Source organism: Ostrea edulis, chromosome 2 (assembly GCF_947568905.1).
Source record: "Ostrea edulis chromosome 2, xbOstEdul1.1, whole genome shotgun sequence".
NCBI classification, from domain to species: domain Eukaryota; kingdom Metazoa; phylum Mollusca; class Bivalvia; order Ostreida; family Ostreidae; genus Ostrea; species Ostrea edulis.
This window is the reverse complement of record NC_079165.1, coordinates 76,393,162-76,409,774: the sequence shown is the minus strand read 5'-3', so window position 1 is coordinate 76,409,774 and position 16,613 is coordinate 76,393,162. Positions and strand designations below refer to the sequence as shown.

The 16,613-nt window shown below is 34.1% G+C and overlaps 1 protein-coding gene across 16 annotated transcripts in view; it reads left to right on the top strand.

Annotated features, from left to right (window-relative positions):
• LOC125681396 (hemicentin-1-like) overlaps positions 1-16,613 on the top strand; it is a 60,249-nt gene that overhangs the window by 40,534 nt on the left and 3,102 nt on the right. For 4 of the 16 annotated variants that reach the window (XM_056153649.1, XM_056153653.1, XM_056153654.1 and 1 more), the window contains 10 exons: positions 682-978; positions 2,319-2,591; positions 3,944-4,267; positions 7,952-8,245; positions 9,986-10,117; positions 12,405-12,423; positions 13,583-13,641; positions 14,656-14,683; positions 15,537-15,601; positions 15,729-15,747. In XM_056153649.1, coding sequence (XP_056009624.1) covers positions 682-978; positions 2,319-2,591; positions 3,944-4,267; positions 7,952-8,245; positions 9,986-10,117; positions 12,405-12,423; positions 13,583-13,641; positions 14,656-14,683; positions 15,537-15,601; positions 15,729-15,747 — 1,510 coding nt within the window. Of the gene's footprint in view, positions 1-681; positions 979-2,318; positions 2,592-3,943; positions 4,268-7,951; positions 8,246-9,985; positions 10,118-12,404; positions 12,424-12,920; positions 13,032-13,582; positions 13,642-14,655; positions 14,684-15,536; positions 15,602-15,728; positions 15,748-16,298; positions 16,467-16,613 lie in introns of those variants that run through there. The other 12 variants (XM_056153651.1, XM_056153656.1, XM_056153650.1 and 9 more) reach the window with 11 other exon arrangements.

Sequence of the window (16,613 nt, the reverse complement as noted above, 5' to 3'; positions counted from 1 at the left end):
GCATTATATATATCCTCTATGTATTATGAAATATCACTGCCTATTCCTTTCAAAAAAAATAAATGTGATATCTTATAAAATGATTTAAAATTATAGCTTTGTGCATGAGTCTTATATATATATATATATATATATATATATATATATATATATATATCCAAATGTGAAAAATTGGATCAGTGTTAAGTAATCAGAAAGTAAAATTGAAATTGAATATGGCTACACGTTTTATAACGTACTTGCATTCATTTTTTAAAAGTAAAAATCTTCAGACATTTTACATTATGAAAACAAATTATGTTGTTATGACTATAACAATATAATACCGTTATAATACAGAGGGAGTCATTTGGAGCGTATTATTGTGACGTAATGCATTTTTATTACAATAAACTATTAAGTGTAGTCTAAATGAGCGAATGAAATATCTTTAAATATTGCATTCATGAGCATTACGTTTCTGACTCTACTCATAATCATATTGAAAGCAATGAGATGAACACGGAATGAAACACTTTTCGTGGGTACCACGTTGGGTTTTGCTAAAACACTTCATGGAACGGAAAATGCGCAGTAATACATCAATACATCAACTGACAATCCCTATCATGCTTAAGGTTTTCTACCAATATGTAAATATAAATAGAAATATAAGACATATATTAAATTGTGATTAAATAGATGCACCCCCTGCTGCCCCACAACTGACAGCTGATGGATCTACGTTAGTGGATGAAGGACAGTCCATTACATTACGGTGTAACTTATCTACACTGGGTAACCCTCACATCACGTGGAGCTGGCTATGTGGAGATGACAGACTGACCACTGAAATGACCAATACAGGGACCCATTCAGTGCTGACATTGATAGCAAACAGAAAGTACAATCAGAGAACGTGTCAGTGTAGAGCCACAAGTCCAAGATCGTCATTGTCATATAACAAGACGTCAGGAACACAAACCATCACTGTGTACTGTAAGTAAATTTCAAAAGTGTATAACACTACGCAAGGCGACATACATTTAAAGTATGATTAATTTACACAGACAATTGTGAATTCTAGAAAATTCTAAAGAACTATTAGTAAATTGAAATTGCCAAACTTTTTTCAAACCACTAACACCAAAACGTAGGATTTTTCAACATTTTACACGACCATTTTTCAGAATATATTAGATACTGGAATTTTTGTTCATCATAGACAGTTTCTTCTTCAACAGAAATGGAAACAGGGAATATTCATATCTAGTGATTAGTCATCTAAAACACCACTCTTATTCCATGTCCAAGTGCTTTGAAGTTGAAATAAAACCATGCTAGAGTTGCTCATTATAGGTGGTAATGGAATATTGCTACATAAATATGGGACGTTGACGATGAAGAAGCTAAAATCATTTCGTTTGTCATACCGTTGAGTTGTCAGTTTGTAGCTTAAAACCTGTATTTATTTGAAACATTCTGAATATTTTTCATCAGTAATGCATGAAAGGTGAAGATAACGAACAGTGGTCAATCTCATAACTCCTACAAGCAATACAAAATAGATAGTTGGGCAAACACGGACCCCTGGACACACCAGAGGTGGGATCAGGTGCCTAGGAGGAGTAAGCATCCCCTGTTGACCGGTCACATTTGTCGTGAGCCCCATATCCCAAACCTTTTTCTGCTTAACACAAAAGATCCACGAAATATGGATCTGACCTTTGATCTCCATGGCTATGTGATTTATGTATATTTCAATGACTATATAAGTTGCAGATCGTCAACTCAAATTACAATCTAATTAAAATTAGATGTTAGATCCGCTCGCGTACTCGCGTATGCATCAGTGCGAATACGCGAGCGGATCTAACATCTAATTTTAATTCGATTGCCCAAAATACATCTTTAGGTAACCGGCGTAAAGTCAGATGACTTCATAACTACGAGTCCAATTCTTTTCAAATTTGGTATGAGGCAGGTTTAAGGGGACATAAATTGTAATTTAACCTAGAAGTGGAATATTGCGTAACTCCTTAATATATATAATATAACATTGTTAATGTATATTGTTTAGAACATTATTATGTGCAGCTTTCTTACATAAATGCAAGCCAAACTATTTCTGCTTTCTGGCCCCAATAAGACTCTTGATAATGCAATAAATACATGTAATTGTGTTAATGATTTTTTAAACAAGTAACTGGTTTCCTAGCATGTGTTGTCTATCATGCTCATTGTGTAGCACAAATTAATGATAATTACTATATATCATAGAAAACTTTAACAATCAACTTTTGTCGCTCTAATATTTAGAAATATCAACTTCTTTTCAGATAACAATGTCATCACATCAAACTTAGATAAAGAATATGTCACTAGTGAACATGAACGACTTCAGATAAAATGTGATGTGGAGGGAAATCCGTTATCTAACATCACCTGGGTGTTTGTTCAAAACAACACTGTTGTAAAGAGAGACTCTAATGTAAACAGTAGCACACTGGATATATCATCAGTAAATTGCTTAGATCACGGGAGCTACAAAGTTACAGCTGAAAATGGAAAGGGACCAGCAGCTGTCAGAACAACCAATGTGGTGGTTAGGTGTAAGTTTTCTTGTTATTACGGGTCAATGTTTAACCGTTACTTCTATCAGGTGGCAATATAACAAATATAGGTTCCATAACCAGATCTTTTGATTGATTGTATCTTGTTTAACGTCCCTTTCGAGAATTTTTCACTGATGGAGACGTCACCAATACCGGTGAAGGGTTTCAAATTCAGGCCTACGCTCGGCGTATATGGCCATTGAGCAGTGAGGGATCTTTATCGTGCTACACCTACTGCGACACGGAAGACACATTTTAAGGTTATCTCCGATGACCCGTGACATTCACACCTTATGCCGAGCGTTTGGCGATGCAACTCACTACCTGTTTGACGACTTGGGTCCGTCGCGACCGGGATTTGAACCCCGACTTTCAACATGCGCGACGAACGCTCTACCACTAGATCACAACTTTTCCTTAAAACTCGAGTTTCTTATGGTGCCCCATTACACCAAAATTCTATTTAATGGCTCGTTAAACTACCTCTTATGAAATATGGTTTTACCATCAACAGAATGTTACAGGCTCTCGATTTTATAGGATTTTTTTGTGATTTTCCACGGAATAGTAAAAGGGTGTTTTGTTTGCAAATAAAATATTATAGAGTCCAAATTGATGTATGATATGAATACATCATAAAACATGGTTAAAAGACTCAGATAGTCTGATAAGATGATAACTGATAGCTTAAAATATTTTTTCGATGGTGAAATCATACTCCATACGAGGTGATTAAACGAGACATGAAATGAAAATTTAGAGTAATGAGCCACCTGAATTTCTATTCTATTTTCATGAGATAAGAGGCTTGTAGAGTGTCTCTTTAAAATGAAGAAAACAATTAAGGAGCGAGAGATTTAAGAAAACATATTAACGGTGTTCATTTCTATCATTTGATGTCTTCCTATATGTGTGAGTGATGATATTCATACAGTTGGCCAAACCTCTTAAGACAGTAAATCTTTATGAATCGAAACTATCATGAACATCATTAACGGCAAACTAAAAACTTGATTTTATAAGAAACAGAATGATTTCAGTTTCTCCATCGTCAACTTTCCATATTGATGTAGCAATGTTCCGTTATCACCTGTATATGGTGTTAACACGTGTATTTCTCTACTGATTCTATACGCAAGAGTTTGTTATGCATATGATCAGTTTTTAAATCGAGGAAGCCTAGTGACAATCAGGTTGGTATTACAGAAGTTTTAACAGTCTCGTTTAAAGTCAGCATTTCCCAAATGTTATGGACGTTAAAATAATTTCATATTTGTGCATGGTGCTTAGATACTGAAGATTCGTTAATAAATGTAAGCTTTCCGATCGTGTGCTTATTCATCAAACAGGTAAACCCCGACTGCATTACAGTGCTTCCCAGACTCCGAACAATCTTGTTATAGGAAATTGCGACTCTCTTCAAATTATCGTGAGATTATTATTATACCCACCAGCGACTCTGACGCAGTGGACTTTCATAGGAAAAAACAATGTGAGTAGAGTCCTTCACAATAATACAGATGATTACAGAATAACAGTTGCCGGAGAAGAAAATGAACAAAACATCACTCTACACAAAAGTAGGGTTTATGCAGAGGATTTTGGAAATTACACGATAATGGTTCAGAATGATGTTGGTACTTTCTACGGAAGTCATCAAGTGGACACAGCAAGTGAGTCAGTAGAAACAATACAACACGTTGTTTATGTAATGAATCCTTATTTTTAGGTAACCTGAGTCACTCAGATGACGAATTGCTATATGTTTTTGCCCGTTGTTCGTTCGTCGTTCCATCAAAGTACTACAGTTTCCTCTTACAAAGGCAATCCCAAACGTCGTGTATCACAGGAAGTATAAACTGTATTTTTAAATTCGTTACGTAATGGATGGACTCAAATGATATTCCTCGGAATTACTACAAGTAGTAATTTCAAATGTATGCTTCTTAAGAATAAAATCCAGAGCAGACTGAAAGTTCAATGTAAGAAACATTTATGGAAATGAGTGTGAAATTTCAGTTAACTTTGGTCTTCTGGACAATTTTTTTTTGTGGTTATGTTGGCTATCATAGAAATGCTGGTGATGATATTGATGATGAATATACTCTGAAATACAATACGAATTATGAGTTACCGTACCTATACTGGAATCCTACACTACATAAAACCCTTTACAAACAAAGATACATTGCTGCATCCAGTAAGTGCTCTACCAAGCCCCTATCTTTACTCCTCATGAAAATATTAACAGCTGTGAAGGAGAAACTTCAAACTTACTGTCCGACTACATATGCCAGAAGTGGTGTTAATCAGATGTGGATTCTGAAAAATTCTAAAGAACTTTTAGTAAACCTGAAATCGAAGAATTTCCCCCAAATTAATAACATTAAATCCTATGACTTTTCAACACTATACACGGCCATTCCTCAAGATAAATTAAAGACTAGACTTTTTGATATCATAGACAGTTGCTTCTTCAACAAAAATGGAAACCGGAAATATTCATATTTAGTGATCAGTCATTCAAAAACTTACTTTGTTAAACGCCAGTCTGATTCCACGCACAAGTAATCTGAAGTTAAAATAAAAAAATATGCTAGAGTTCCTCATTGACTATATCTTCGTGGTATTTGGTGATCAGGTCTTCCAACAATCTGTTGGAATTCCCATGTGCACGAATTATGCTCCTTTGTTAGCTGACCTGTTTTTATATTCATGTGAAGCAGAATTTATTCAAAAACTTCTACGTGCAAGGTGAAGATAACGAACAGTGATCAATCTCATAACGTCTACAAGCAATACAAAATATATAAAACAAAATCTTTCGCTGTGGCCTTCCATTCGACATTTCGATATATCGATGACGTTTTCTCTATTAACAATAATAACTTTCATTCATATGTCGATATGATATATCCCTGTGAGCTCGAAATAAAGGACACCACAGAGTCGTCCACTTCTGCTCCATACTTAGATATTGTATTGAAAGTAGACATTAACAGCAAACTGACAACTCAACTGTATGACAAACCGGATGATTTCAGCTTATCCATTGTCAACTTCCCATATTTATGTAGCATTATTCCATTATCACCTGCATATGGTGTTTTTTTATATCTAAACTGATTCGATATGCAAGAGATTGTTCTGCGTATAGTCAGTTTTTAAATCGAAGTAAGCTACTGACAAACAAGTTGATGGTACAGGGGTTTCAACAGTTTCGATTGACGTCAACATTTCGCAAATTATATGGTCGTTATAACGATTTAGTTCGTCAATAAAACTTATCATTGAGTCAAATGCTGACGTGTTTCATACCGATTGTTAAGCCGTTCTTGGCACACTAATTTTGATTGTGGATAACTCCGTTTACCTGATCAGGATATAGGGCTCACGGCGGGTGTGACCGGTCAACAGGGGATGCTTACTCCTCCTAGACACCTGATCCCACCTCTGGTGTGTCCAGGGGTCCGTGTTTGCCCAACTATCTATTTTGTATTGCTTATAGGAGTTGTGAGATTGATCACTGTTTGTTATCTTCACCTTGCATGCATACAAGAACATTAGCATCTGTTTGACAAGCAAGATCTTTATCAAAATATTTAAGGGCAAAAATTATAAAGTTATGAAGTACTTTAAGAACTGCGAAAGCATCACTGAAGAGACATTATTTGTCGAAATGCGCATCTGGTGCATCAAAATTGGTACCGTATAAGTTTTACATAGTACTGTTTCTCCGCCTACCTTCTGGTATTTTTTTTTAAAGTTATCATTTTAATTTTTGTTGTTGTCAATATAGATATTTATATCCATTTTCATAGAGAAAGGTAACTCTATAATTTGAGTTAAAATCACGTATTTCAATATAGGAATCAATATAAAATGAAAACTATTTTTAAAATATCCCCCTCCCCCGTGAAACACAATTCCTTTTTTGCAGGTCTTATATATTGTCACTTAGCTAATTTATACCAGAACTTTTGTTGTTTCACGAGTGGAACATACATGTATGTTTACAGTCCTAAACACAGCGAAAATGTTCACTCTGTGATCAATTGCAAATTATGTCAAATATTAGCCATTTTTACTCAATGATATAAAGTATTTTGACAAACTAAATGGTTATTCTTTTATATCAATAAGCATTTTAAAATATATGGCGTTTTAAAGCCCGGTTTCAAGGAACGTATTTTTCTACCCCCTAATCAAAATGAATTTAAGTTAAGAGCAAGTGGATGTGAGAGTAAATGGTAGATAAAATACCCTGTATCCCCTAGTCAGGTGTGTTTGTAAGGGCGTGATGTTAAAACCCAGACTAGCTTTCATTATGTGAATAAATGTAGTGTATGGGGGAAAAGAAATTAAGAGCAATTGATAAATTAACACTTGTATTAAAATTGATAAGCAATTACTAATGGATTGTTCTTTGCATTTAAAAACACATCATTAGCAAAACTGGCAAAGCTTTTTAAAATATACGAGTTAAAAATGTAGGCTGGAATCCAGAGGTAGCGTGAGTGTGCAGTTCTTTCTCAAAGCAGTTACATATATATTCCCTAAGATCTATATGAATAAGCTAACGCAATTTAATGTTTCTGATAAACACATACTGGCTAAAATAATAACTCATGCAAAACTGGTGATATGCATGTGCATGAATTGAACAAATGAAAACAATTTGCTTTAAATGCTATATCGACTTTCATGTGAAACATTGATTTCAAAGTAAAACTAGATCACCATTCTTATAACTGTTCTTACCTTCTACAAGATGCAAAGAATTGGCAAATGACAATGTCTCCTACTTTCATATTGTGTATTGGTGTTCTTAATGGAATGTAATATGGTTTTCAATGTAGAAATATTTGAACTACACCACTAAGTATTTTAAAAACGTTTAGCTTTAACTATGTAGCTATGTATTCAGTAGTTTAATTACAGTAAACATGAGTTGCTGTGATGGAACAAAGGAAACACAATCAAAGTTAGAAATTAATTCACTTTGATTTTTTCTTCTTCTTATAATGGCGTTTCATCCTTTGTACATGTAAATAAATAAATTGAAGTAAAGCATTTTTTTTAATTAATGTAATTTTTAAAATAAAGTATTCAATGTATGTATGTGGAATCTAATTCCATTACATTCATATCAAAATCATACTTGCATGATATATTGCTACAGTTTAATTTGAATTCTGTAGAACGATGTAGAACAAACATACGAATATTGTATTACGGTATTGAATGGTATCTACGGTAATATGTGTGATCATTTTCCTGGATAATGAATTATAAAAATAAGAATTCTCTATTTCCACAACTCGTGTATCATCACCCGTACTATATATTAACTTCAGCACCACCATTGATGCCAACCAATGTTACACTGGACTGCGGCAACCCCTTTTCCATAAAGTTATCGTGGATTTCTAACTTTAATGGTGGAGATAGTCAGACTTTTAAGATTTCCTATTCCACTGTCGGTAATTTATCAGCATCATTTAAAGATGTAGAATACATTCGTGACAATGGATATGGAAGACTCCACAGTTACACTCCCAGTATTGAGCTTCAGGGGACAGTATGGTTTACAGTTACTGCTTTCAATATGCTTGGGAAATCTACATCAGATGTGCTTTGCACTGTTACAGGTAAACTTATTCTCCACTAGATAACTGTTGATAATCACTTTAAATTCATTTTATGTGATGCATTTTGAATGAAAGTTAAATCTTAGATTTATCTCTTACTTCGATGAGTTTTATTCACTATTTCGAATTCATAAATAATTTCCATTCCCTACAAAGACTGGTAATCTGGTGGCTATATCGCTAGCGTCGCAACGGGAATATGTCATATTTAATCTCTGATCCCAGCGCTCACTTAGAAACTATAAAGCGAAGACAATGCAAGTAGGTAGTGAATGTTTCCTCGCCAATCGGCCGAAATTATACGTGGGAGTTACGGATCTCCTAGTACCCGATGGAATAATCAAGAGTTTGATTTGTTGCAGCTTTTAGTACCATATAGATATCAAACTTTTGGCATTTCATCTGAAGCTAACAAGTATTCAGACAGTGTTTTATAAGGAATACGTACTCCTATCGTCGCCCCATTTACTAATGACTATAATATATGCGAGGAAATGTACAATGTACATTTAATGTTATTTCTTTGGCCTTGAAATTTTACCCAAAATGTTGATACTAATTTCAATGGTGGATCCAGGATTTCCGAAAAAGGAGGGGGCACAAGTGAAAGTAAAATCTCGGTCAGAAAAATCGCAGTGCATTTATGCTATGATGATTATAAGTAGTTTGGGGTGATCGTGTTGTTATGTTCTAGTTCATAAGATCACAAACAGATCAATTTAGGCATAAAATCTGAATTTTCACAAGTATAAACGTACGTTTTGTGTTGATCAAGGCAAAAAACTGCCTTTGTTTTAGATTAAAGTGGTGTGTGGTTGGGAGCAGACCTGGGGTAATGGTAATGTGTAATGGTAATGGATTGTAATCATTACATTTCTTTAAAGTAATGGGGTGTAATGTGTAATGCACCCATTTTTGAATTACAAGTAATTGTAATGTAATGCATTACTTTCATAAAAATGCCAGTAATGACCATTACTTTTCAATTACATTTGAATTACATATCAACATCATATATTTGCAAAGAGGTATAAATTAGGGGGTTACTAACTCCTTAATTTAGACCTTTTTGGAAATAAAATATGCGATATTATCACAGGTATTTGAATAAACAGCCAAGTATTTGTTTAGAACAGATGTTCATACATAGTCATATTGTGATTGACAATCAGAGTGATTGTTCTACGAACACAATTTATTAAAAGTTAACTTCTAATAAATTGTGTTCGTAGATTTTTGTTGTATTTTCCCCCATTGTAATGTGTAATGCAATGTGAAGATAACGAACAGTGATCAATCTCATAACTCCTATAAGCAATACAAAATAGATAGTTGGGCAAACACGGACCCCTGGACACACCAGAGGTGGGATCAGGTGCCTAGGAGGAGTTAGCATCCCCTGTTGACCGGTCACACCCGCCGTAATGTAATTCATTACTTTAGCGAAGTAATTGTAATTTAATTAATTACTTATATGAATGAAAGTAATGGTAATTGTAATTGTGAAAATTCGAATGTAATTGTAATTCAATGCATTACATTTTAAAGTAATTGACCCCAGGTCTCGTTGGGAGAGTGAGTGCGATGGAAACAATCTTAATTTTAAGCGCTTAATAAATATGCATATACATGTCTTAAAAATTAAGACTGTTGGGTTTTGGAACCACGAAACATCAATTCATGGATATGTTTATGATGAGTGTTCTATTATGGCAATTATTTTGTCGTTGGAATTTCCAGGAATACAGGAGAGTGTCGAGAATCAGATCGGGGTAGCAGTAGGGAGTACTGTAGGGATCGTGACCTTCATCATCATTATCCTAGTCCTCGTGATCTTTCTCCGAAGGCGATATACATTCACCTGTGTAATAAGTAACGTATAACTTTTTAATATTTGTAGTAAAAGTCGCAGTGAGCTTTAACGAGAAATGTTTGAATAGAGGAAATTTAAGTATCCAGCTAATCATTGAACAAAGAAAATTCTAGCAACTTTGCGATAATCTGCTATATTAATAAAATGTTTCCCACAAGAGTTTGTAACAAAACTGGTTGATATTCAATGCAATAAATGTATGACAAATACATTATATATGTAATAAAGTGAAGTTATACTGGAGAAAGATGACAAGACAATTAGAGACCGCACTGCTTTCTATGGAGATACAGTTGTTAACCTTGACCTTTATGCATAGTATTATTGAGATTTTGCTGATTTCCGGCTATTTTTAGAAAATTCGTCCGCATTGAAATGTAGTTGTTTCAGGCCATTTCTATAATTAAATCAGTTGGGTGAGTTTTAATAACAAATTTATTATGGTATGTATTACGATTAGTGTTGAAAATTCGGAAATAATCATAATCAGAAGAACTGTATCGACCAATGATCGATATAATCGGTATTTACATGTTGTTAATAAATGTTTATTATTTTGGGGGGGGGTAATTCTATTTAGTTTCATGGGTATGTGCAGTATACACACTTGCTGGTGTCACTGAATTCCCACTTTTCAATGTGGAGTCCACTCTGACTCTCCCCGCACAGGTCTCGATATAAAACCAGGTTTAACAGTCAGATGAATTTCGGATTAGATATATTAATTAGTGTACAAGTGACAATCGATTATGAAAAATAGAATCGATAATCGGAATCGAAGAGCCAAAAACGATCGACAACCGATTGTCGGCGACAATCGCTTCATCACTAATTACGATCATTTAAATAAAAAGTGTTTAGCAATTACCTACACAATTATAGGTTCTTGTGTGATTGTGCTCAAAATCGGAGGAAGTACCTTTCGTAAATCGGAGATTTACTATCCACAATTAAGGACAAATTACGTGTAAGCATGCATGATAAAGGACTCACATTATGATGCAAGTGAATCGTGCGTGAATTTCAATGTCACAGGATACATACATTATATGTGTGTAACAAGTATTTTAGTACATGCTATAAGTATGTATGTGCAGTCCTTCGGATGAGACCGTAAATACCGATGTCTCGTGTCACAGGAGGTGTGACACGATGAATATCCTCCCTGCTCAAAGGCCATAAGTAACGAGCATAAGCCTAAATTTTGCAGCCCTATACCGACAATGGTGACGTCCCCAACATTTATGAGTGAAACAAGGGACGTTAATCAATATAGAACCGATCGACCAACTTAACTCTATTATTTTTTGTTCGTTGTGGGATATACTTAAAGTAAACTTGAGTATATATCGGTCCTAAAGCAGTTCCTTATTCAAACTTACTACAATTCAATGTAGCCAATCCTTATCTTGTCTTTTTTATCAATGATACCGTGTATCGTTTCATCTTCACAAAGTACCATGTATCATTGCATCTTCTTCCGGTCAGTGGTAGAGCAGTCGCTTAGTTATCGGGGAATCGTGAGTTCAAGCCCTGCTTGTACCAAATTTAAGACGTAGTGATTGCTTCTTCGTCAAACGCGAAATGCACTTAGAAGTGAATCACGGGTTTTTCGGATATTGCCTTAAAAACAGGGGTCCCGTTTCATGACAGGCGTTTGCACATTAGAAAACCATCACAGTGTTACGGACAAAAGTGCTAAGGGTAGGACTAAATTTGAGGTACTTCAAATACAACTGGTGACGTCTCAATATGAGTGAAAATTTCTAGACAGAACGTAAAACAATCAATTAACCAGTAACCGTTGCATTTTGATATCATTTTTAAATGAAACTTATTTACTGAATTTTTTAACATGGTATATGTAATTAACCAGCAAACTATCGCTGAAGCAATTTTGTATTAATGTATGCCATATGCAAGGTGAAGATAACGAACAGTGACCGATCTCACAACTCCTACAAGCAATACAAAATAGATAGTTGGGCAAACACGGACCCCTGGACACACCAGAGGTGGGATCAGGTATACCTCAAAAATAAAGCCGGATTAATAATTCGGTAAAATTAACTTTAAGTCATTTCGTGATAAAATTCGTAGAAAAATGTGACGATTGCCGGGGAAAACTATGTAATTTTTTTTTTTTTTGAATTCATGCCAGGGAACGACAATTTAATAGAAATTGTACTCGCAAAGAGTTGACGAATCACAGGTATCTCTTTTTAAATCAGTAATGATTGATCGCATCCATATTTGTATATAATTCTAATTTTATTTTTCTTGTAGAGTTGGAGAGAAAAAACATGTAAGTCCCACTTAGTCCCCTAATTACAATCATTACACCGTCGATCTTGAATTGTAAAACTTTAAGCTGGTACTAGGTTTCAACCAAATAGAAGAACGAATTTTATAATTCAAATGGCTAACGAGGATTATCCTTATATTCATCTGCTGAATGTCAAGAGGTAAATTATATCATAGATTTTCGAACATCTGTGATATTTATCAGTCCCATATTATATCAATGTTCCACTTCTCTAAAGCCTACATATAAATATTCTATTATGCACACCAAGGCAATTCTAATTCAGAAATATGTTAAATGAAAACACTAATTACTGTGGAAGTAATAGATGTACATTGAAATAAAAAGTGAAAGTTTAGATACATATAGATAGTTACATGCTTAACCAAACTTGGAAACTCAATGTTATGTGTTTGGAATTCTATATGGAATTTCGGGATGCTAGTTTCTGACAACCACTGATAAAAAAAATACATAAACATATCGTATGCTTGTAGTTTCAGTTTTGCTGTTACAGTAATCCTGCCTTGTGTCATACAAAATTCCGATCTTCTATGAATTAAGAAAACCATATCCGCCGTAAAATGGCTGAAATATTACCAAAAACGGTGTGATACGTAATCAATAAATTAAATTTATTTGTCAGAATTGTATCTGTATTGACCGGTCAATAGAGAATGATTACTCTTAGGCACCTGATAACATTTTTATTATGTCCAGCGGTTCTTGTTTGCCCAGCTGTTAATTTTGTGTTCCTTATAGGAGTTATGAGATTGGTAAACCTTCGTTATCTTAACCTTTCCATGATCAGAAACAATGCATTTTTTGCTCATACAAAGACTAATACAAAAATATGCATAAATAGATTTTCATTTCAAAACAAATAGAAGTAGAATTCGCTTGAAAGTAATCTGTTCAGTGCTATTATATTGTATCTCTAATGTGCAGATGTTACCAATCAATCAGTAGTATGCAAGGTGAAGATAACGAACAGTGATCAATCTCATAACTCCTATAAGCAATACAAAATAGATAGCTGGGCAAACACGGACCCCTGGATACACCAGAGGTGGGATCAGGTGCCTAAGAGGAGTAAGCATCCCCTGTTGAGTATACACATGACTGCTTAATAATTAAGATGCAGGGTTTTATCTTACAGAGATAAAGGTATAAACATAACCGATTTAACGAAAGCCGAATTCAGTACCCCAATCACAGGTTAGTACAAGTACTATTAAAACAAATTATGTCTTTGCTTCCCTACTGTATCCTCATGAGTTATGAAATTAAATATACAATGCATAAGGATAGTTAAAGGTTCAACAGGAAATTCACGAAAGAACCATTGGGCCGAATACTAGTATACAATGTATTTTGAGACTTCCCTGAACGGTATCTATTGAGGTTTGTACAATTACTAAACATGAATTCAGGTCCACGTAAGGGTATCCCGACAAACATAGGATCGGTTTTTAGAAAAATCTATAAATTAAAACCATTAAGAAAGACAAATAAAGAAGACGACAAATTGTGCCAAACAACAATCATTGCCTTTCCAAATGTACTTTTACGCTACATTTATGGAAAGTGAATAGAAGATCTAGACAAATGGTGATATCATGAATGTTTGCGTGGAATACGCTTTAATAATCATGGCTTTATACCCAGTACAGTTATGTCCAAGATAACTGTTGTAGCCAAAATTTCTGTTTCCAGTTTTGTAATAAAGACAAAATCCTAAAATTTGGCAATGATAAACATTGAGGCTAAACTTCATTATCTTCGATATTGCATAATCCAAATACGAGTAATTACTAATGGCAAATTCTTTACATCATATTATGCACGATCTCTTGTATCTAAATACAAGTATAATGGGGATCGTAAAACGCATTCATATTGCAATAGAGTGTGAAACTTATACGGTACCAATTTTGATGCACCAGATGCGCACTTCAAGAAATAATGTCTCTTCAGTGATGCTCAACCGAAATGTTTGAAATCCTATATAACAGAAAACTTGTAGGCCCCCAAGAGCTATTTTAGGGGAAAATAGAGTATCAAAAAAGTGGAGTCAAATTCGTCTAAGGATAAGAGATATGCATGATGGAGATAATATGTGTATTGCTTCTGTCTGGTTTTCTTTTTAACTGAATACGACATGGTCAGTCTTCGGAGTAGATTCCTTCCCAAAATGTCACTGTTAAATGCAATTCCTGTCTTTATTTTCAGAGCACAGTGTACATCTACACGGAGAAAGGTAAATGATAATCTGAAGAAGGAGTGTTGCCAATTTGTAATTTACTGCAAATTTGTTCCGCATATTTGGATTCATGATCGTCTAAGAGAGATTTTCTCATTAATGCTTATACATCGTCAATCTGTAGTATGTAAACTTTCCACATTTTCTACCTCTTAAAACCACACGAACTGTACAAAGACACAACGCAAACTTGTGTGAGAAATATTCAAGTTTTGTTTGATACAAGGTGGCAATCTTTCGAAGGGAATATAACTAGCAAAGATGAGTACGAGATAATTTAAAATGATCGATTTTTTTTTTAAAGAAGTATACAATATAAAAGTAAACTAACTAGAAAGTATTCTTATACGATTTGGACTGTATTAAAAATCAATTACAATTATAATTTTGTATTTACGTGTTTCTCTATCTGTGAGTTTACAGCTTTGAATTATTTATTGATACTGTTCCATTAGAGTAAACTAGGTATAGTTTAAGAAGTCAAATACATTGAATCAATGTTAATGTATTTACGACAAAGACGTCGTATGTTAAATGGGACTAAACTCTCTTCATAACATATACATTCATACTTATTTTTTTCTTTCAATCCTTTTAAAATCTACTAAAACGCGCAACAAAACTCTTAAACATTCACTAAAGTTACTTTCGTATAAGCGAAATGTGGTTTTAATGAAATATTTGAGTAGAAAAAAACATTTTCACGATCTTTATTGTCTCTTCAAATTGATTCATTATGTAAGTAAAAAGACGTCTATGTTTTTGTTCGTGTGAATATTCGTCTGAGTGAATTCATAAGACTATTTTGATATACATTTCTACAATAGACTATCACTATTTTTTCATACAGGGGTGTGTATGAAGAATTGACAGAGACAGAAAATGGAAATCAGTATGAGGGTCTCTCCACTAAAGGTTATGTACAGTTTTATTTGTATAACTGGTATCAATTTATTAACAGTAATCACTGAATGTTCTTGCATTTGGTTGAAAAATGTATGTGTTTATACCAATATTGAAAATTATTCCTTCTTTTACACAGATGAACAAGACAGCGAGAGGTAATGTATATATCCCCCCCCCTCTCTCTCTCTCTCTCTCTCTCTCTCTCTCTCTCTCTCTCTCTCATACTTATTTGTCTGTGTTGAAATCCCCGTATGGTAATCACTGTGTATGTCTGTCCATCTGTTAACTTTTAATGAGACATTTACATGTATTTGTTTATTTTCATAACTTTATACCCAACAGGAAAAGAAAAATATATGTGTTATCATACAGTTTAAAGTATATCACTAGGGTCAATGACATTGACGATGGTCATGGAAAGACATATATACATATCGTGGAGTCAAAAGCAAAATACCACTATGCGAATAATTCTGACATTGTATAATGTTGCTTCATTTCAAATCTTATATTTGGAGCAAAGTAGGTGGTGGTCCAATAAAAACAGCTCTACCACATGTACCCTTAGGTCAAAGGTCAAGATCAGAACAGTACTTTATTTCACATAATCTGATGGTGGGGCCATGTTTGACTTTTCAGTACTGCATTTGTAGTTCTCTGGCTAACAATATCATTGGTTATCGTTTAAATTAATGTGTTATTGAAGACAAACTTATGAGGATCCATTGTTGAAAATATCTGAGGATAAGAGACAAAGGTCGCAAGGACAAATTGACTTCGAGATCAAACGTCGCTATATAATAATGGACTTTAGGTCAGAGGGAGGTCAGGATCAACATAGCATACCATCAAAATGAACTTATGAAGATGCCCTGTTAGTCTTTTTCTGTTTTCTTGTTAACAATGTCAGATTTTGTTTGTTTGTTTTCTGGTTGACAATGCTAGACTTTTTCATTATCTGGTTAATGATGGCGTATCTTGCTTGTTTTCTAGTTGATAGTATGCTAATGGTTATTATCTA